Source organism: Cervus canadensis, chromosome 20 (assembly GCF_019320065.1).
Source record: "Cervus canadensis isolate Bull #8, Minnesota chromosome 20, ASM1932006v1, whole genome shotgun sequence".
In the NCBI taxonomy this organism is placed as follows: Eukaryota; Metazoa; Chordata; class Mammalia; order Artiodactyla; family Cervidae; genus Cervus; species Cervus canadensis.
Window position 1 is genome coordinate 1,610,681 of NC_057405.1, and position 16,081 is coordinate 1,626,761.

Sequence of the window (16,081 nt, forward strand, 5' to 3'; positions counted from 1 at the left end):
GGGAAGGAAGATCCTGTATGTGGCCTGGTGTGCCCCCCCCCAAAATTAAAAATATAAAATAAATTTCTTTTGAATTTTACATAAATATAATTTAACAAAATGTGTAACTTAAAACTGCTAGTTGTAACATTTTAGCTAAATAAAGACATGTGATGTGTTAAAAATGGAGTATGAGGGAAGGGTTCTATGAGTGTATTATAAACATAGAATCACTGAGTATTTCCTATCTAATTTAGTTCCTTTTCTTAATTTTCAGGAAATCCATCAATTGGAATTTTGAAATATAAAGATAAGTATTATACTTTCAATACCAGAGATGCTGCGTATTCATTTGCAGAAAACCCTGAAAATTACATTGATATAATTAGAGAAAAAGCCAAAAAAAATGCAGAATTGATTCAGCTACTGGAACTTCATCAACAGTTTGAAACCCTTATTCAGTATTCTCAGGTAAGCAGGGTTGGCATTTTAAGAATTTATGACATTTAAAAATGTAGTTGATAAAAAAGTTACATTTTGTTGTAGAATGCTCCCCAAATCCAGGCAGGAGACAGATGATGAGGGCCTTTCCAGGTTATCTGAAAGACATTCACATCCAAAGATGGAAACGAAGGAACCCCACAAAGAATAAGTGAAAACAAGATAAGGAGTCATACTGATGAATTAGACTGGAAAAATTCTGGAAGGACAAGACTACATTGGGATAAATCATTGAAACTACAGCATTTCCTTGTCTAAACTGAAGCAGCTCAGTACGAGGAATACAGGTGCTAACTCAAGCTCAGAGGTGTGAGATCAGCGAGCGGGTTTAAGTGGCAGCAGTCTGAAGGCCGCGGAGTGAATCTGAAGGCGTGTTTCCATGTGAGATGGTGCTGTCCCCTAGCTCATTTAATGGACGTGTCCTGCGCTGCTGGCCGTGTGCCGGGCACGATTCTTGGCGCTGTGGGCAGAGTGCTAACAGTCCCTGCCTGCAGGCATTCCCGTTCTGCTGCTGCAGATCCTCGTTTTCTCCTTGCCTCTCATTTTCACTGTTCGGCTTTTAATTGCTCTGTCATCCTCTCTGGTTTAATTTACCCCTTTTCAACTCACTCAAGTAAAACCCTGCAATACATAATTTATGAATTTTTTTATATGTATCACATCCTAATGATCAAGCAGCTGGGTCTGGGCCGGACTCACCGGGCTGGCAAGGACCGCAGCAGTAACCAGTAGGCGGAAGATGGGGCTAGGGACGGTGAGGCATGGAGGGGGGTCTGAACGCTTGGGCAAGGAGCCCGAGAACCAGCCGGGGATGACGTGGTTGAAAGGCACCTGCCGTTGGCGCTCTTGTTCTGACGCCCTTCCGCCAGTCTGTTGAGACGCTGCAGCTGTCCTTTTAAGGTAGCAGGAAGACAGGGAAAGACTAGACTCGGGTAATCAGAGAGGTGTGCTGAGTGTGGATATCTTTTCTATTAAAGGACAATTTCCCCCTATATTCCTGGTTTTCCCTTTCTGTGTATTTAATCTTTTATTAACCTTCACTACCCTTAGAAGTGAGTATTCCCGCTCCATATTTCAACACTGTATTCATAATTTTTACTTGCCGTTTACTTGTATTGATATAATATTGTTATCTTTCAGCATCTTTTAATCTCCCTAATTATATCATAAGGTCATTTTGAAGGCAGACATTATATCTTATGCTAAATAGTAGGCATTTAGTAAATCATCTGTTTCTTGATTTGGGGAAAGAAGTTAATCTATTTGCCCTCCTCTTCTCTGGGACTGGAGTTTCTTAAGCCTCTCCACCTGCTCCAGCAGCCTCATTTCCAGTACAATCATAACTTGTTTAGCCTGGAATTATTGAATACTCAATATTTTAATACTGTAGTGAGCTTCTGGGTGCTTTGGCAGAAAAATGAATGTATTCAACTAAAATGGATAATAATCTGCTGTGTATACATTCTTTAAGATATATTCTAAAGGTGTTCTGATACTTTAAACAAGCGTGATTTATACCTAATACTTAATAGCTATTCTAAGCTTCAAGCCATTTCCAAGAAGGTGTTCACTTATGCTTCACATTGTGGAAACTGGAGAGGGGCATTTGATTTGGGAACAAGTGATGTCATGTTTTATCCTTTAAAAATACACCTCCTTCATTAAGTTCATAAAATCGGGCACAAAATCACAATGCCCAGGAAATTAATTACATTTGGCTCACTTTAATTATGAGCTTTTCTTTTTTTTCTTTGCTGATATTTACAAGTATGTTTTATATTCTTCTTTTCCTAATGTTAATCTTAGCTAAATATTTTAGTTATCTGTAAAATAATGTTTATTTTTTTAGGAATATTAATTATAAAACTCTACTTCTTCAGATGAAAGAGGTTGACAGACGTTATATAAAACCAATTACAAAATGTGAAACTGGCACGCAGACGGATACGCACTTGTTGCCACCAACAATTGTGAGATCATATGAGTGGAATGAATGGGAATTAAGAAGAAAAGCTATAAAATTGGTTTGTAACAATATTATCTTCTAAATTATTTATAGTTGGAGAATTTTGAAGAATTTTAATCTGTTATTCATAGAGTTGGTATGCTACATTATTTACATGAAATAGTGAGTTGTACAGTTTTTTTTGCTAAAATAAAAATAATTAGCATAATTTATTATTTTCTAGCTTTACAACATTATCTTCTAGTATTAAGCATATGTAGAAATATAAAAGCATGAAGCTGCTCTCAAATTTTATCAGTCAGTAACTATAACAATAATAGTTGCTGTCCTTCTGTCTCTCTATTGATCTATATAATGGTTTTAATCTATTGTGCCAACCTATGGGGTGCTGGAGAAGGCAATGGCACCCCACTCCAGTACTCTTGCCTGGAAACTCCCATGGATGGAGGAGCCTGGTAGGCTGCAGTCCATGGGGTCGCTAAGAGTCAGACACGACTGAACGACTTCACTTTCATTTTTCACTTTCATGCATTGGAGAAGGAAATGGCAACCCACTCCAGTGTTCTTGCCTGGAGAATCCCAGGGACGGGGGAGCCTGGTGGGCTGCCGTCTATGGGGTCGCACAGAGTTGGACACGACTGAAGTGACGCAGCAGCAGCAGCAGCATGGGATGCTAGTATCTAAAGCCCTCCAGCTTCTTCTAATCATTTAAAGCATACTCTTCTCCTTTTTGGACTTTCCTGAGAAGCAGAAATATACCTCTATTATATCACAGATACGTTCTCCTCTTATTGTCAACTTGTTGTTTTCAGATGCTTGACACGCCTGTCCTTCTGATTCTTAGTTATCTTAATCACAGCAGGTACCTACCCTTGAGGGCTTCCCAGGTGATGCTAGCGCTAAAGAACCCGCCTGCCAATGCAGGAGACATAAGAGATGCAGGTTCAATCCCTGGGTCGGCAAGATCCCCTGGAGGAGGGCATGGCAACCCACTCCAGTATTCTTGCCTGAAGAATCCCTTGGACAGAGGATCCTGGAGGGCTGTAGTCCATGGGGTTGCAAAGAGTCGGACACGACTAAAGTGACTTAGCACTCAGGCATGCACCTACCCTGGAAGTCTGTCTTTAAAACTTTCATCCTATCTGACTCAGCGGAATTCCCTCCACTCATCCTTTTTATAGTATCTTGTCATTTTAAACAGCAAATACGGTGTGAAGGAACAGACTCTTTTTTTATCTGTAGCCTTTTCTCAGTATATTTTATCCATCTCTTTAACTGAAATCAGGTATGGAAATAAAGACTACTCATGTGAGAACAGAGGCTATTTATTTAAAGACTGCTGCATCCAGGGAGTCGGTCACCATCACTTGTGTTGGGCAGGGACTCAAGAGTTGGGGAGAGGAGTGAGAAAGTTTTATAGTGAAGAAGGGGGAGGCTTGGGTATTCCTCTGGAGGAAGATGACAGGAGCCTCAGTACAGTTCAGTCCCTCAGTCATGTCTGATACTTTGCAACCCCATGGACTGCAGCACACCAGGCCTCCCTGTCCATCACCAACTCCCAGAGCTTGCTCAAACTCATGTCCATCAAGTCGGTGATGCCATCCAACCACCTCATCCTCTGTCATCCCATTGTCTTCCTGCCTTCAATCTTTTCCAGCGTCAGGGTCTTTTCCAGTGAGTCAGTTCTTTGCATCAGGTGGCCAAAGTACTGGAGCTTCAGCATCAGTCCTTCCAATGAATATTCAGGACTGATTTCCTTTAGGATGGACTGGCTGGATCTCCTTGCAGTCCAAGGGACAGGAAATTAGAGGGGGGCTAACTAGAGGGGTGCTAGCTAGCAGCAGGGCATCTTATGTGATTGGCTTAGTGAGCATTTTAGGCTTTCTCCGATTGGTTCAGAGTTGGAAGGGGAGGCAGCTGAGCTGATCGCTACAGCTACTGAGGTTGCGGTCTATCTTCTGAGACTGGTTGCTGCAGAGGTTGTCGGTTAGAGCTCTATTTCACATAAGGCCCAGCCTGTCTGTCTGTCTGTTCAGTCTCTCTTGTCACTAACCATACCAGTTCCCTTGTTCCCCTCTCTGGTGGGAACTCCTCAGCCCCCGATTTCTCAAGATGAGAAAGCTTCAGCTTCCTGGTGTATCTTTCAGTCATTGTCCATTAGCATCCTCACCAGTTACTCTCTCGTAGTTCTTGAAGCTCCCATTCCCTGTATTCTTTTCTATTATCTGCTAGACTTGCACCAAGTCATCAGATGTGTACTGGGTAGCTTACATACCCCACCGCTTTGTTCTTCAGGGACTGAGAGTCTAGCAGGTGACATTGATGCCCTTCTGTTAAGTGGTTTAACAGAAGCGAAGTAAAAATTCTACCCCACTGACAGAGGTGGCATATTAAGTTGGCCTTGAGAGACAGATAAGCAATGGGGAAGAGGGGAGTGGTGGTTGGTCAGACTGTATTCAGAAGTAAACGTTAGATCTGGGCTGGAAATTTTAAAAAGATAATGGAGTGCTCAGTGGGGCGGAACTTTGTACTGACTGGACCCTCTCTTCTCAATCTTCAACTTCATTCTGATCCCCACCTTAGACCAAATTACCCCCAGATTTGCAGCATGTTGAATGCCAGCTCCCCATATATTACCCAGTACAACTTGTTGATAAGACAAAACCGAGTATATGGCTTACAGTGATAAGGGAAACCACCCCTTCAGCAGAGCTTTGCAGGGTCTCAGAGTGGGGAAGAGCAAGGTCAGGATTTATTGAGACTTTGAAGTTTAGTTGAAGGTAGGTGTTCCAGTGTCTGGGATCAATCGGGGGATGGGTTGGGGGCTTGAGTTGGGTTGGGTAAAGATCATGAAAAAGCAGTCCAGGATTGATGGAAATAAGCAAGGTGAATCTGAAGGCAACTGATACAGAGTCCCGGGGTTTCTTCTCTGTGTTAATGCTTACTACTGAAGAGCTGAGGCATCCTTCAGGATGCTCTGTAATGAAGTCAAGTGATTTGCTTTGGCAAGAGACTCTCAGAATAGTAAAATTATGCTAATGAAGATATAGAAATAGTAAAGCCCTACTAATGTAGACAATAAGTTGTGTGCAGAAGTAGTTCTCCATCATCTGCAGTATCTCAAATTCTGAAATGTTTCCTCTAATTCTAGGTCTCTCCTTCTTAACTCACGTGTTCTAATCCCTTCTGAGTTTTTTCCTGGGGCTTCACCACAGCTTCAGTAAAACCCTTTTTCTCCTTTATATAAGCTCTTCCTTGCTTCCCAGCTGGAGTAATCTGTTTAACCTCAAGTTTACTAGTAATCTGTAAAAGGAGTAAGCAAAATGTAGAATAATATAAAATATTATCTGGAAACATCTGAGCATTTCAAATTAAGTGTTGGGTGAAGCCCATTTAAGTAAGACAATGGAAATCTTAAAATTTTTGTCTTTTAAACAAATAAACCAAGAATGGTGGGGGAAAAAATCCAAGTGGTATGACTCTCAAAGTATAGTAATGAATTGAGCTCACCGTACATTTGAATCTGTATGTTTTTCACTTTAGGTTTTTATGTCCATTTTCATTTATCTATTTTCCTACTTCTCAGCAAAGGGTATTTATTTTCTAATATGCTCTAAATTGTCTAATATTGTAATGTTTTGTAGAAACGTGCTGTGTTGTGGGACTAATTTCTTTGTGGATGGAGAGGAGGGGGAAGAAAAGGCAGATATTAGCTATTACCTTAGAGTAAAAAGCAGATATTAACTAGTATCTTAGAGTATTTTATTTGTTCTTTAGAGGAGCGTTCATCCCCGTGTAATTCTCTCTCTACTTAGGCCAATTTGCGTCGGAAAGTCACGCACTCCATGCAGACTGATCACAGTCACATGAGGAGAGAAAACTGTTCTCAAGTCTACCCTTTGAAGACCGTGGGCACGCAGTCCCTGCGGGCCGGCAGCAGCCGCGTGCCCCGGCCCCAGGTCTACGTCGCTGGGCTCCGCGGGGGCCAGACCAAGGCCACCCGTGGAGTCAAGGTGAACCTAACTAGAGCGGTTGACGAGACCTAGTTAGAGCCCGAGGTTTTGATGTAGATACCACTAACTTAAGAACAGTGGCAAATATTTAAGAGTACGTTTGCATCCGTGAAAATTCACTGATTTTGGCGGGGGGCTGGTACATTCATTGGTGGTATGAATGTTTTTGGATTCTCATTTATATGCACTGTCAAAACTCCTACAAAAAAGGGAACGTTGTTTTCTGTAACACATTTTTCATTCTATTAAAATTGAAAGGTAAAACTCTGTCCATTTCTCTTTGACTTCTAAGAAAACGTATAGCAGCATCGAGACTGAAATTATTAGATATTAATATATTAAAATATGATTAGATATTTATATATATAAGATTATTATGCTTGGGATGGAAATTTATTTAGATAACTTTTTATACATTAATATCAGATTATTATGCCTGGGATAGAAGTTTATTTCTAAAATCATGTTTAATGTTGAACATTAAAAAATTTAAATGTAGTTAACAGTTTCAGCTTCATTAGCTATCCAATGTAACATAAATTAAATTGATATAAGACTTCATTAATTTGGAGCAGTTAAAACAAAGGCCCACATGATGTTTTTATTTTTATTTATCCCAATTGAGGTCTTGATTTTAATACTTCAATATTCCTTTACTCAGAATATTTTATCTGTTTATCTTTTACCTAGCACAAATTTGTTGAACACTTCTTCATTTTTTTTAACCTCTCATTTCTCTTTTCTAATTGTAATAGTACTTAAAATGTAATCTTAAATCACAGTTGTGATCACATGATGTCTTTTAAAATCTGGAAACTTGACATGGAGTCTGGCCCCTGGCCCCTTGAAAAGCCTGGACTATCGGGCAGCACTCGGCCAGCCTGCTGTAAGCGGTGACGGAGCCCTTCCGTGGGGCGGGTGCATCTGGTTGCATCTTAGGGAGCAGGTGCACCTCCCGCAGCCTCCGGGGCGCCCACTTCACCCCTTCGCCCTGTCCGCCTGACTGCACGGGCAGCTGTGTTTCAGGCCCCTGTGAATTATGATAGCTGACTTTCAGAGCCCTTGTTTTAGCGCCTTACAGACTCCTGATACACATGGGTGGATGATGAAGACTCTCAGATGGAGGGGCCGTTAAAACTTGCCTCGGCAGCTGGGGGGTCATTTATATTTAGTACATTTTTTTGACTTAGGTGACTCTAACTAAGGGGTTTGTATAGTTTGTTTTCTACATAGGTTAAATGTTACTTATATTAATAGCATGATATGCTTCAAAATCCATTTTCCACATATATTACAGAGGTAAACTTCAGAAAACAGATCTGCTTCTCAGTTGTCATGATTTTCATACCTATAGTTTAATTTTTTAATTGAAGTAGAGTTGATTTACAATGTTAAGCAAAGGGATTCACTTTATCTTTTTTATATTCTTTTCCATTATGGTTATCACAAGATACTGAATTTAGTTCCCTCTGTTGTACAGTAGGACCTTGCTGTTTATCATACCTGTCATTTAAAAGTGATGTTAAAGATCGGTTGGCTGGCTGTTGAGGCAGAAACCCTGGGGGTGAGAGTGGGGGTGGGGGGACTCTGTCCCTGAAGATGGTGGGATGATTAAAGGTAGTACTAACCTTTACAAATTCAGGAATTTGATTTTACCTATTCTAATCAACCCTCTTTTGATCTTACAAGATTCCTAAACACAGAAAAGAATGGCCGATAAACCACAGTGTGGGGTTCTGAAGTTAGGGCTGAAAGCGGAATTGCCAAGCAAATAAAAACACGAAATACAATTTGAAAAGCTGGTATCAGAAAGCCGTCTGGTAAGAATAAAAGAATCAGAACAAAGGGAGCTAGGTCACAACGTCAACCCGTCCTCTCCCAGGCCCTCTCTGAGGACGTCTGACCGTGTTGGGCCCAGTGTCAGTGGTCAGCACCATTTCCGCAGGCCCTGGCCAGAATTCATTTTCTCTGCCAAACTTGTTTCTCCCTCTGTATTTCCTTCTGTGGTCAAAGGCATCACCGCCCACTCAGCATAAATTAAAAACTTCTGGACTGCCTCCCACAGCCCCTACACTTAACTAGTCATTGCACCCCGTTGATTTGGCTTCAGCTGCCTTTGAAATACGTGTCTTCCTAGTCTTACTGCTGTTGTCATAATTTAGGATTTAGAACTATTGCCTGATTCACCAGCATGATTTTTGTAACATATAAATCTGATCAGATCACCTGGCTCCTTCCCAGCCAACCCTCACTCCCCTTACTTAAAAAGACACTTTTTTGATTATCTAGGGGCTAAAGTAAAAATTCCTTAACATATGTGAGACTTTTCAAAATATATCCTTTATCTTTCAGTTGCATTTTCTGCCTATATGCTCTCTGTATACATTATACACATAGTAGGCAGAGTCCAAATGGTCTGAATATATTAGAGTCTTTAATACACCTTTGTCCCCTGGAATAGACTCCACAGACAGCCCTAGGAAATGTTTGTCCCCATGAAATCTGTTCATCGGTTCAGTTTAGTAGCTCAGTTGTGTCCGACTCTTTGCGACCCCATGGACTGCAGCACGCTAGGCCTCCCTGTCCATCACCAACTCCCAGAGTTTACTCAAACTCATGTCCATTGAGTCAGTGATGCCATCCAACCATCTCATCCTCTGTCGTCCCCTTCTCCTCCTGCCTTCAATCTTTCCCAGCATTAGGGTCTTTTCAAATGAGTCAGTTCATTGCATTAGGTAGCCAAAGTATTTGAGTTTCAGCTTCAACATCAGTCCTTCCAATGAACACTCAGGACTGATTTCCTTTAGGATGGACTGGTTGGATCTCCTTGCAGTCCAAGGGACTCTCAAGAGTCTTCTCCAACACCACAGTTCAAAAGCATCAATTCTTCGGCACTCAGCTTTATTTATAGTCCAACTCTCACATCCATACATGACTACTGGAAAAACCATAGCTTTGATTAGACGGACCTTTGTTGGCAAAGTAATGTCTCTGCTTTTTAATATGCTGTCTAGGTTGGTCATAACTTTCCTTCCAAGGAGTAAGTGTCTTTTAATTTCATGGCTGCAGTCACCTTCTGCAGTGATTTTGGAGCCCCAAAAATAAAGTCTGCGAGTGTTTCCCCATCTATTTGCCATGAACTGATGGGATCAGATGCCATGACCTTAGTTTTCTGAATGTTGAGGATGAAGCCAACTTTTTCACTCTCCTCTTTCACTTTCATCAAGAGGCTCTTTAGTTCTTCTTCACTTTCTGCCGTTAGGGTGGTGTCATCTGCATATCTGAGGTTATTGATATTTCTCCCAGCAATCTTGATTCCAGCCTGTGCGTCATCCAGCCCAGCATTTCTCATGATGTACTCTGCATATAAGTTAAATTAGCAGGGTGACAATATACAGCCTTGACATACTCCTTTTCCTATTTAGAACCAGTCTGTTGTTCCATGTCCAGGTCTAACTGTTGCTTCTTGACCTGCATACGGATTTCTCAGGAGGCAGGTCAGGTGGTCTGGTATTCCCATCTCTTTAAAAATGTTCCATAGTTTGTTGTGATCCACACAGTCAAAGGCTTTGGCATAGTCAATAGAGCAGAAATGGATGTTTTTCTGGAACTCTCTTGCTTTTTTGATGATCCAGTGGATGTTGGCAATTTGATCTCTGGTTCCTCTGCCTTTTCTAAATCCAGCTTGAACATCTGTTTATCAGATTTCCTTTTTTCAGTGAAGGTTTTCCCCATCACCTTTGAGAGAATTAATTTTTCTTCCTTGGGTTTTCACGGGGGTTTATACATACTTTTACTGTAATAGGGCTTGAAGTATAAAGGTCTGTATGTGTCCCTCTGTATTCACCCTGTTGGACTGTGCATTTCCTGAGGTCTGAGCTGTGTGTTAGGCATTCTTACATCCCTAGTATTGTTACTGTGTCTTGTTGGATGAATGAAGTGTTTAAAAAGGGATGAAAGAAAGGACAGGCTGGAAGCAGGGCATTGGCTGAGTGATTATTTTAATAGTCAAGGTTCAGTGGCAAAGTAGTTATTGGAAAATAAAAGGAAGAAACACAGAGAGGAAAAGGGAGATCATCTTTGGGGAAATTGGTGGAAAATAAAGTTGGATGAGCAGGGTTGGTGTAGATTTTGGAGAACTCTGAAAGACAGAGGAATGTGTTGCCTTTCTGCAGTATGATATTAAAAAAAACAACAACAAAAAACTGTGGCTGATCCTGGGACAGAAGATCCACTGAGGGAGAGAGATGCTGGCATTGGTGAGATGGAGAAAAGTGGAAGTGAGAGTCACTCAGTCGTGTCTGACTCTTTGTGACCCCGTGGACTATACAGTCCAGGGAATTCTCCAGGCCAGAATATTGGAGCGGGTAGCCTTTCCCTTCTGCAGGGCATCTTCCCAACTCAGGGATTGAACCCAGGTCTCCCACATTGCAGGCAGATTCTTTACCCGCTGAGCCACCAGAGTGAGATGGAGAGGAAGCTGTTAACAAGGACCAGGGCTTCGTGGTGTTGGATGGGACAAAAGTGAGATTTAAGGGAGGCGATATAACAGCCCAGGAAAGGGAAGGGAAAATCAGAGTTTCTACCCTGGGAAACAGAGGATGATATGAGAAGGGCAAGTGGTTGGTCAAAAAAGATAATGTGTTCAGTACTAGAAATTTTGAATTTAAGAAATGACGAAGAAAAGCAGAGGTGACTAGAATTTGATCTCGAGAAGGGTAGTTTGGGGGATCATCCCCAATGAATGGGGCTGGAATGAGAAGGAAGAGAAGACAGAGAAGCAGTCAGAAGAGTAGGAAAAAACGTAAAGCAGTCTCTATGATCACGGAAGTAAGGTCTAGGTCTTCTCCTTATTATTAGCTGTGTTATCTGGTCTCTCCCCGCTGAGTTTCTTCATCATCAAAATTGGGATAATGGTTCCCAACTCATTGGCTTGTCTGAGAGGATTAAACCAGTTCAGTTCAGTTGCTCAGTTGTGTCTGACTCTTTGCGACCCCATGGACGGCAGCACACCAGGCCTCCCTGCCCATCATCAACTCCCGGAGTCCACCCAAACCCATGTCCATCGAGTCGGTGGTGCCATCCAATCATCTCATCCCCTGTTGTCCCCTTCTCCTCCTGCCCTCAATCTTTCCCAGCATCAGGGTCTTTTCAAATGAGTCAGCTCTTCACATCAGGTGGCCAAAGTATTGGAGTTTCAGCCTCAGCATCAGTCCTTCCAATGAACACCCTGGACTGATCTCCTTTAGGATGGACTGGTTGGATCTCCTTGCAGTCCAAGGGACTCTCAAGAGTCTTCTCCAACACCACAGTTCAAAAGCATCAATTCTTTGGCGCTCAGCTTTCTTTATAATCCAACTCTCACATCCATGCATGACCACCAGAAAAACCATAGCCTTGACTGGATGGACCTTTGTTGGCAAAGTAATGTCTCAGCTTTTTAATATGCTGCCTATCTTGGTCATAACTTTTCTTGCAAGGAGAAAGCGTCTTTTAATTTCATGGCTGCAGTCACCATCTGCAGTGATTTTGGAGCCCCCCAAAATAAAGTATGTCACTGGTTTTCACTGTTTCTCCATCTATTTGTCATGAAGTGATGGGACCAGATGCCATGATCTTAGTTTTCTGACCAGTTAGTGAACATGTGTAACGCGTTTGTCTGGTAGGTGCCTCGTTAATGTAGCCAAGAGAGGAGGCATCCCCCAGTGTTTTGTGTCTGCTGCACTCCCAGCCTCATTTTTCCAGATTTCTGTTTTCTAGATCTCAGTACCTAGAATAATGCTTGGCACATTAGGACTTTCCTTAAATGTCTGATGAACAAACACAAGAGGATGAAGAATGGAGTTGGCAACTGCCAAGCTGTTTGAACAGTGTTGGCTTGAGTTGAAATAAGATTGTAGCCAGCGAAGCAGAAAATTGTAGAACTAAGTACAGACTACTTATCAGTGACTGTTTGGCAGGAAAAGAGAAATGGGATTATGGTAACTCAAACTGGAAGCAGAGGCAAGGGGGAGTTAGGCTCAAATAAGCAATGTTTAACCTGGGGTGAGGGGAGGAGGGGCTAGGGGTGCGGTGAGAGAGAGGTCCAAGGGGGAGGGCATCTGTGTAGGCATATGGCTGATTTACTTTATTGAACAGCAGAAGCGAAGACAACAGTGTAAAGCCACTATACTCTAATAAAAAGAAAACATCAAATTTATTAACTTAAAAAAAGAAGTATTTAGATTCTGATGAGTATCACTCATTTAACCCTTTCAGTTCAGACACTGAATTTTACCTTGTGTCTTTGTATTTTTAAAACAAATTTTCTCAGTTCTAAGATGCAGCAATCCTTCTGGTTTGTCTTTAGCAATTTTTATACCACAGGAAAGAGTTGTTTTAAAATCACAGTGAAAGTGAAAGTCGTTCAGTTGTGTCCAACTCTTGGCGACCCCATGGACTATACAGTCCATGGAATTCTCCAGGCCAGAACACTGAAGTGGGTAGACTTTCCCTTCTCCAGAGGATCTTCCCAACCCAGGGAAGGAATCCAGGTCTCAGATTAGTTTGGGATTTTTTAAAATAGAAGAATGAGAGTAATATGCTTAATCTGCATTTGTCTACACAGTTCTTTAATGGTTTACTGTACTTTAAACCTCACCACTTTTAATAATCTGTTGTACAAATACCATACTTGAATTGAGCTACAATCTTCTTAAGCCTTTTGGTGTTTGCTTCCTGCACAGTCTTTTTGTTTAATGAAGTTCACACTTTTACTTTGTTGCTAATGGAGATAGTAGTGGGCTTCCTTTCATACAATTCATTGAGACTAGGGTAGCTCTGATACCTAAGCAGAGACAGAAGTGACAGGGTATCGAGACAAATACTGCAGTGTGATAGTGACAATCAGAAAAATCACTGAGGGCTCAGATGGAAAGAGCAGCAGCCGCTGTGAGGCTATTTCATCATCAGGCAAATGATCTTATGGCTCACATGATGGAGATGTCCGCTCCTTGCTCTAACCAAGGTTTGCACAGACAGCTAGACATACGTAAAAGAAACACAGTGAAATGATACTTGTCCTGGAAGACTTAGGATAATTTGAAATGAGAAAATAAAAATTACCTTAAACTAAGAATATAAATGTCTGCCTGGCCATTCACTGGGCTGGGATGAGAAACACAAAAATCCCAGCTTCAAAGTTAACAGGAAATAACATCTCTCTCAAGGATATGCTACAGTTGTAAAGTATAATAACACCCCCCTTTTTTGAGTGTCTACTTTCTAATTCACTGAAAAGTTTTGTTCTCTGAAATCATACACTGCTAGGAACCCTGCTGTGGAAATTGTATCAGTAATAATGAAACACTCTATTCTTGCTTGAAGGATTTAAGTCACTTTGATCCAAAGACACAGCTTCAGTTTCCAGCCTAGCTGCAAAGCCTTCATTTAGGGGACTCCTGAGTGTAACAGTCCGCATATACAGTAACTTTGGGGTTTCCAGGAAACAGGATCCTGAGACTGTTCCGATCTGATGTTGAGTTTTTCACACACAGCCCTGCTTTGAATCTAACAAAGTACTGCTTCTTTTTAAGTTTCACCCACTCCAGTATTCATGTCTAGAAAATCCCATGGACAGAGGAACCTGGCGGGCTATGGTCCATATGGTCGCAAAGAGTTGGACATGATTGAGCAAACATACACAGTAAGTCCATCCTTCCCCCAGATTCTGTAACTGTCTTTTCCTCTGTTTCCTGAGACCTCCCACAGTTTATTCTGATGTGCAGTCTCCTTCACTGGAATGGACCAATCATCCTGACGCTATCTGACTTAGGGTTGTCCCCGGTGGGTTTTGGGCAGATCAATTAGGACAAGAGGCATCAGAATCTAGTCGAGGCTCATGGTAATAGAGCTGAAAGTCTTTGTAGGCAATGAAAATTTTAAGAAGGAAAATTTACATTATGTGAATCAGAAATGCCACAAAACTAGCTCTAAAGCGTTTTACCCACCACCCTAATTATGATCAGTGTGTGTGTGTGTAACACTCTTCTCCCCCAGAAGGAACCGTAGTTTCTTGAAGTGTAGTTGATCCCATGGCTTAGAAGAGGGAAAAATCAAGATTGGCCTGGAACCTGGGACCTTGTTGCCAGAAATCAAAAATGTTTCAAAAAGTTGCTTCAGATTTAAAGAAAGGAGTGGACTTATAGGGTCCATATGGGGCAATTTGAGTGTCCAAAGAATAATTATAGTTAATTGAAGTAAGTTGAGACTATAATGATACTCGAAAATAGGAGATAAATAAACCATATAAAACAATAAATTTATGATAGAATATTTTTAATTTTTACAATTAATTTCAAGTACAGATATGAGTTTTTAAGTGTATATGGGTATGTATAAGCACATACAGCAGGGAACTGAATAACTGCATAAGTGGGAACTGTGCCAATTACCAGAAGAGGTGATTAGCACCAGTCAGCACACATAGAACCAGGCAGAGGGGAGATTCAACATGGTCTGAACTGAGCTTAATCAAAGGTCTCACTACATAAACTATGGTCTCCTTCTGTGAGTTCTTTCTGATGTTGTTTAGTTGCTAACTCATGTTTATTTGCTAAGTCCTGCTCTTTCGATACCCCATGGACTGTAGCCTGCCAGGCTCCTCTGTCGGTGGGGTTTCCTAGGCACAAATACTGGAGTGGGTTGCCATTTCCTCCTCCAGGGGATCTTCCCCACCTAGGGATAGAACCTGCCTTCTTTACACTGAGCTATCTGGGAAGCCCACTCCCCCATTAATGTGATGCTAATAAGGAATGAAAAATTTTGCAATAATATTAAGAGGATATATATATAAATAATGATCTTAGTCACTTAGTCGCTCAGTCGTGTCCAACCCTTTGCGACCCCATGGACTGCAGCACGCCAGGCCTCCCTGTCCATCACCAACTCCTGGAGTTTACTCAAACTCATGTCCTTTGAGTCGGCGATGCCACCCAACCACCTGATCCTCTGTTTTCCCCTTTTCCTCCCGCCTTCAATCCTTCTCAGCATCAGGGTCTTTTCAAATGAGTCAGTACTTCACATCAGGTGGCCAAAGTATTGGTGTTTCAGCTTCAGCATCAGTCCTTCCAATAAACATTCAGGGCTGATTTCCTTTAGGATGAACTGGTTGGATCTTCTTGTTGTCCAAGGGACCCTCAAGAGTCTTCTCCAACACCACAGTTCAAAAGCATCAATTCTTTGGTGCTCAGCTTTCTTTATAGTCTTTATTTCTTTATAGAGAACTATCCATATATGCCTACCGGAAAAACCATAGCTTTGACTAGACGGACCTTTGTTGGTACAGTAATGTCTCTGCTTTTTAATATGCTGTCTAGGTTGGTCATAACCTTTCTTTGAAGGAGCAAGTGTCTTTTAATTTCCTGGCTGCAGTCACCTTCTGCAGTGATTTTGGAGCAAAAAAAAAAAAAAAGTCTGTCACTGTTTCCCCATCTACTTGCCATGATGTGATGGGATCAGATGCCATGACCTTAGTTTTCTGAATGTTGAGTTTTAAGCCAACTTTTTCACTCTCCTCTTTCACTTTCATCAGGAGGCTCTTTAGTTCTTCTTCATTTTCTACCATAAGGGAGGTGTCATCTGC

General features: G+C 41.6%; 1 protein-coding gene across 5 annotated transcripts in view; it reads left to right on the forward strand.

The window, feature by feature from the left end:
• The window catches only part of CFAP206 (cilia and flagella associated protein 206), a 59,285-nt gene extending 52,562 nt beyond the window's left edge, over window positions 1-6,723 (forward strand). For all 5 annotated transcript variants that reach the window (XM_043439658.1, XM_043439655.1, XM_043439656.1 and 2 more), the window contains 3 exons: window positions 257-450; window positions 2,361-2,504; window positions 6,262-6,723. In XM_043439658.1, the coding sequence (XP_043295593.1) occupies window positions 257-450; window positions 2,361-2,504; window positions 6,262-6,492 (569 nt within the window). In that variant the 3' untranslated portion in view covers window positions 6,493-6,723. The remainder of the gene's footprint in view (window positions 1-256; window positions 451-2,360; window positions 2,505-6,261) is intronic.
• Window positions 6,724-16,081: the final 9,358 nt, after the last annotated feature.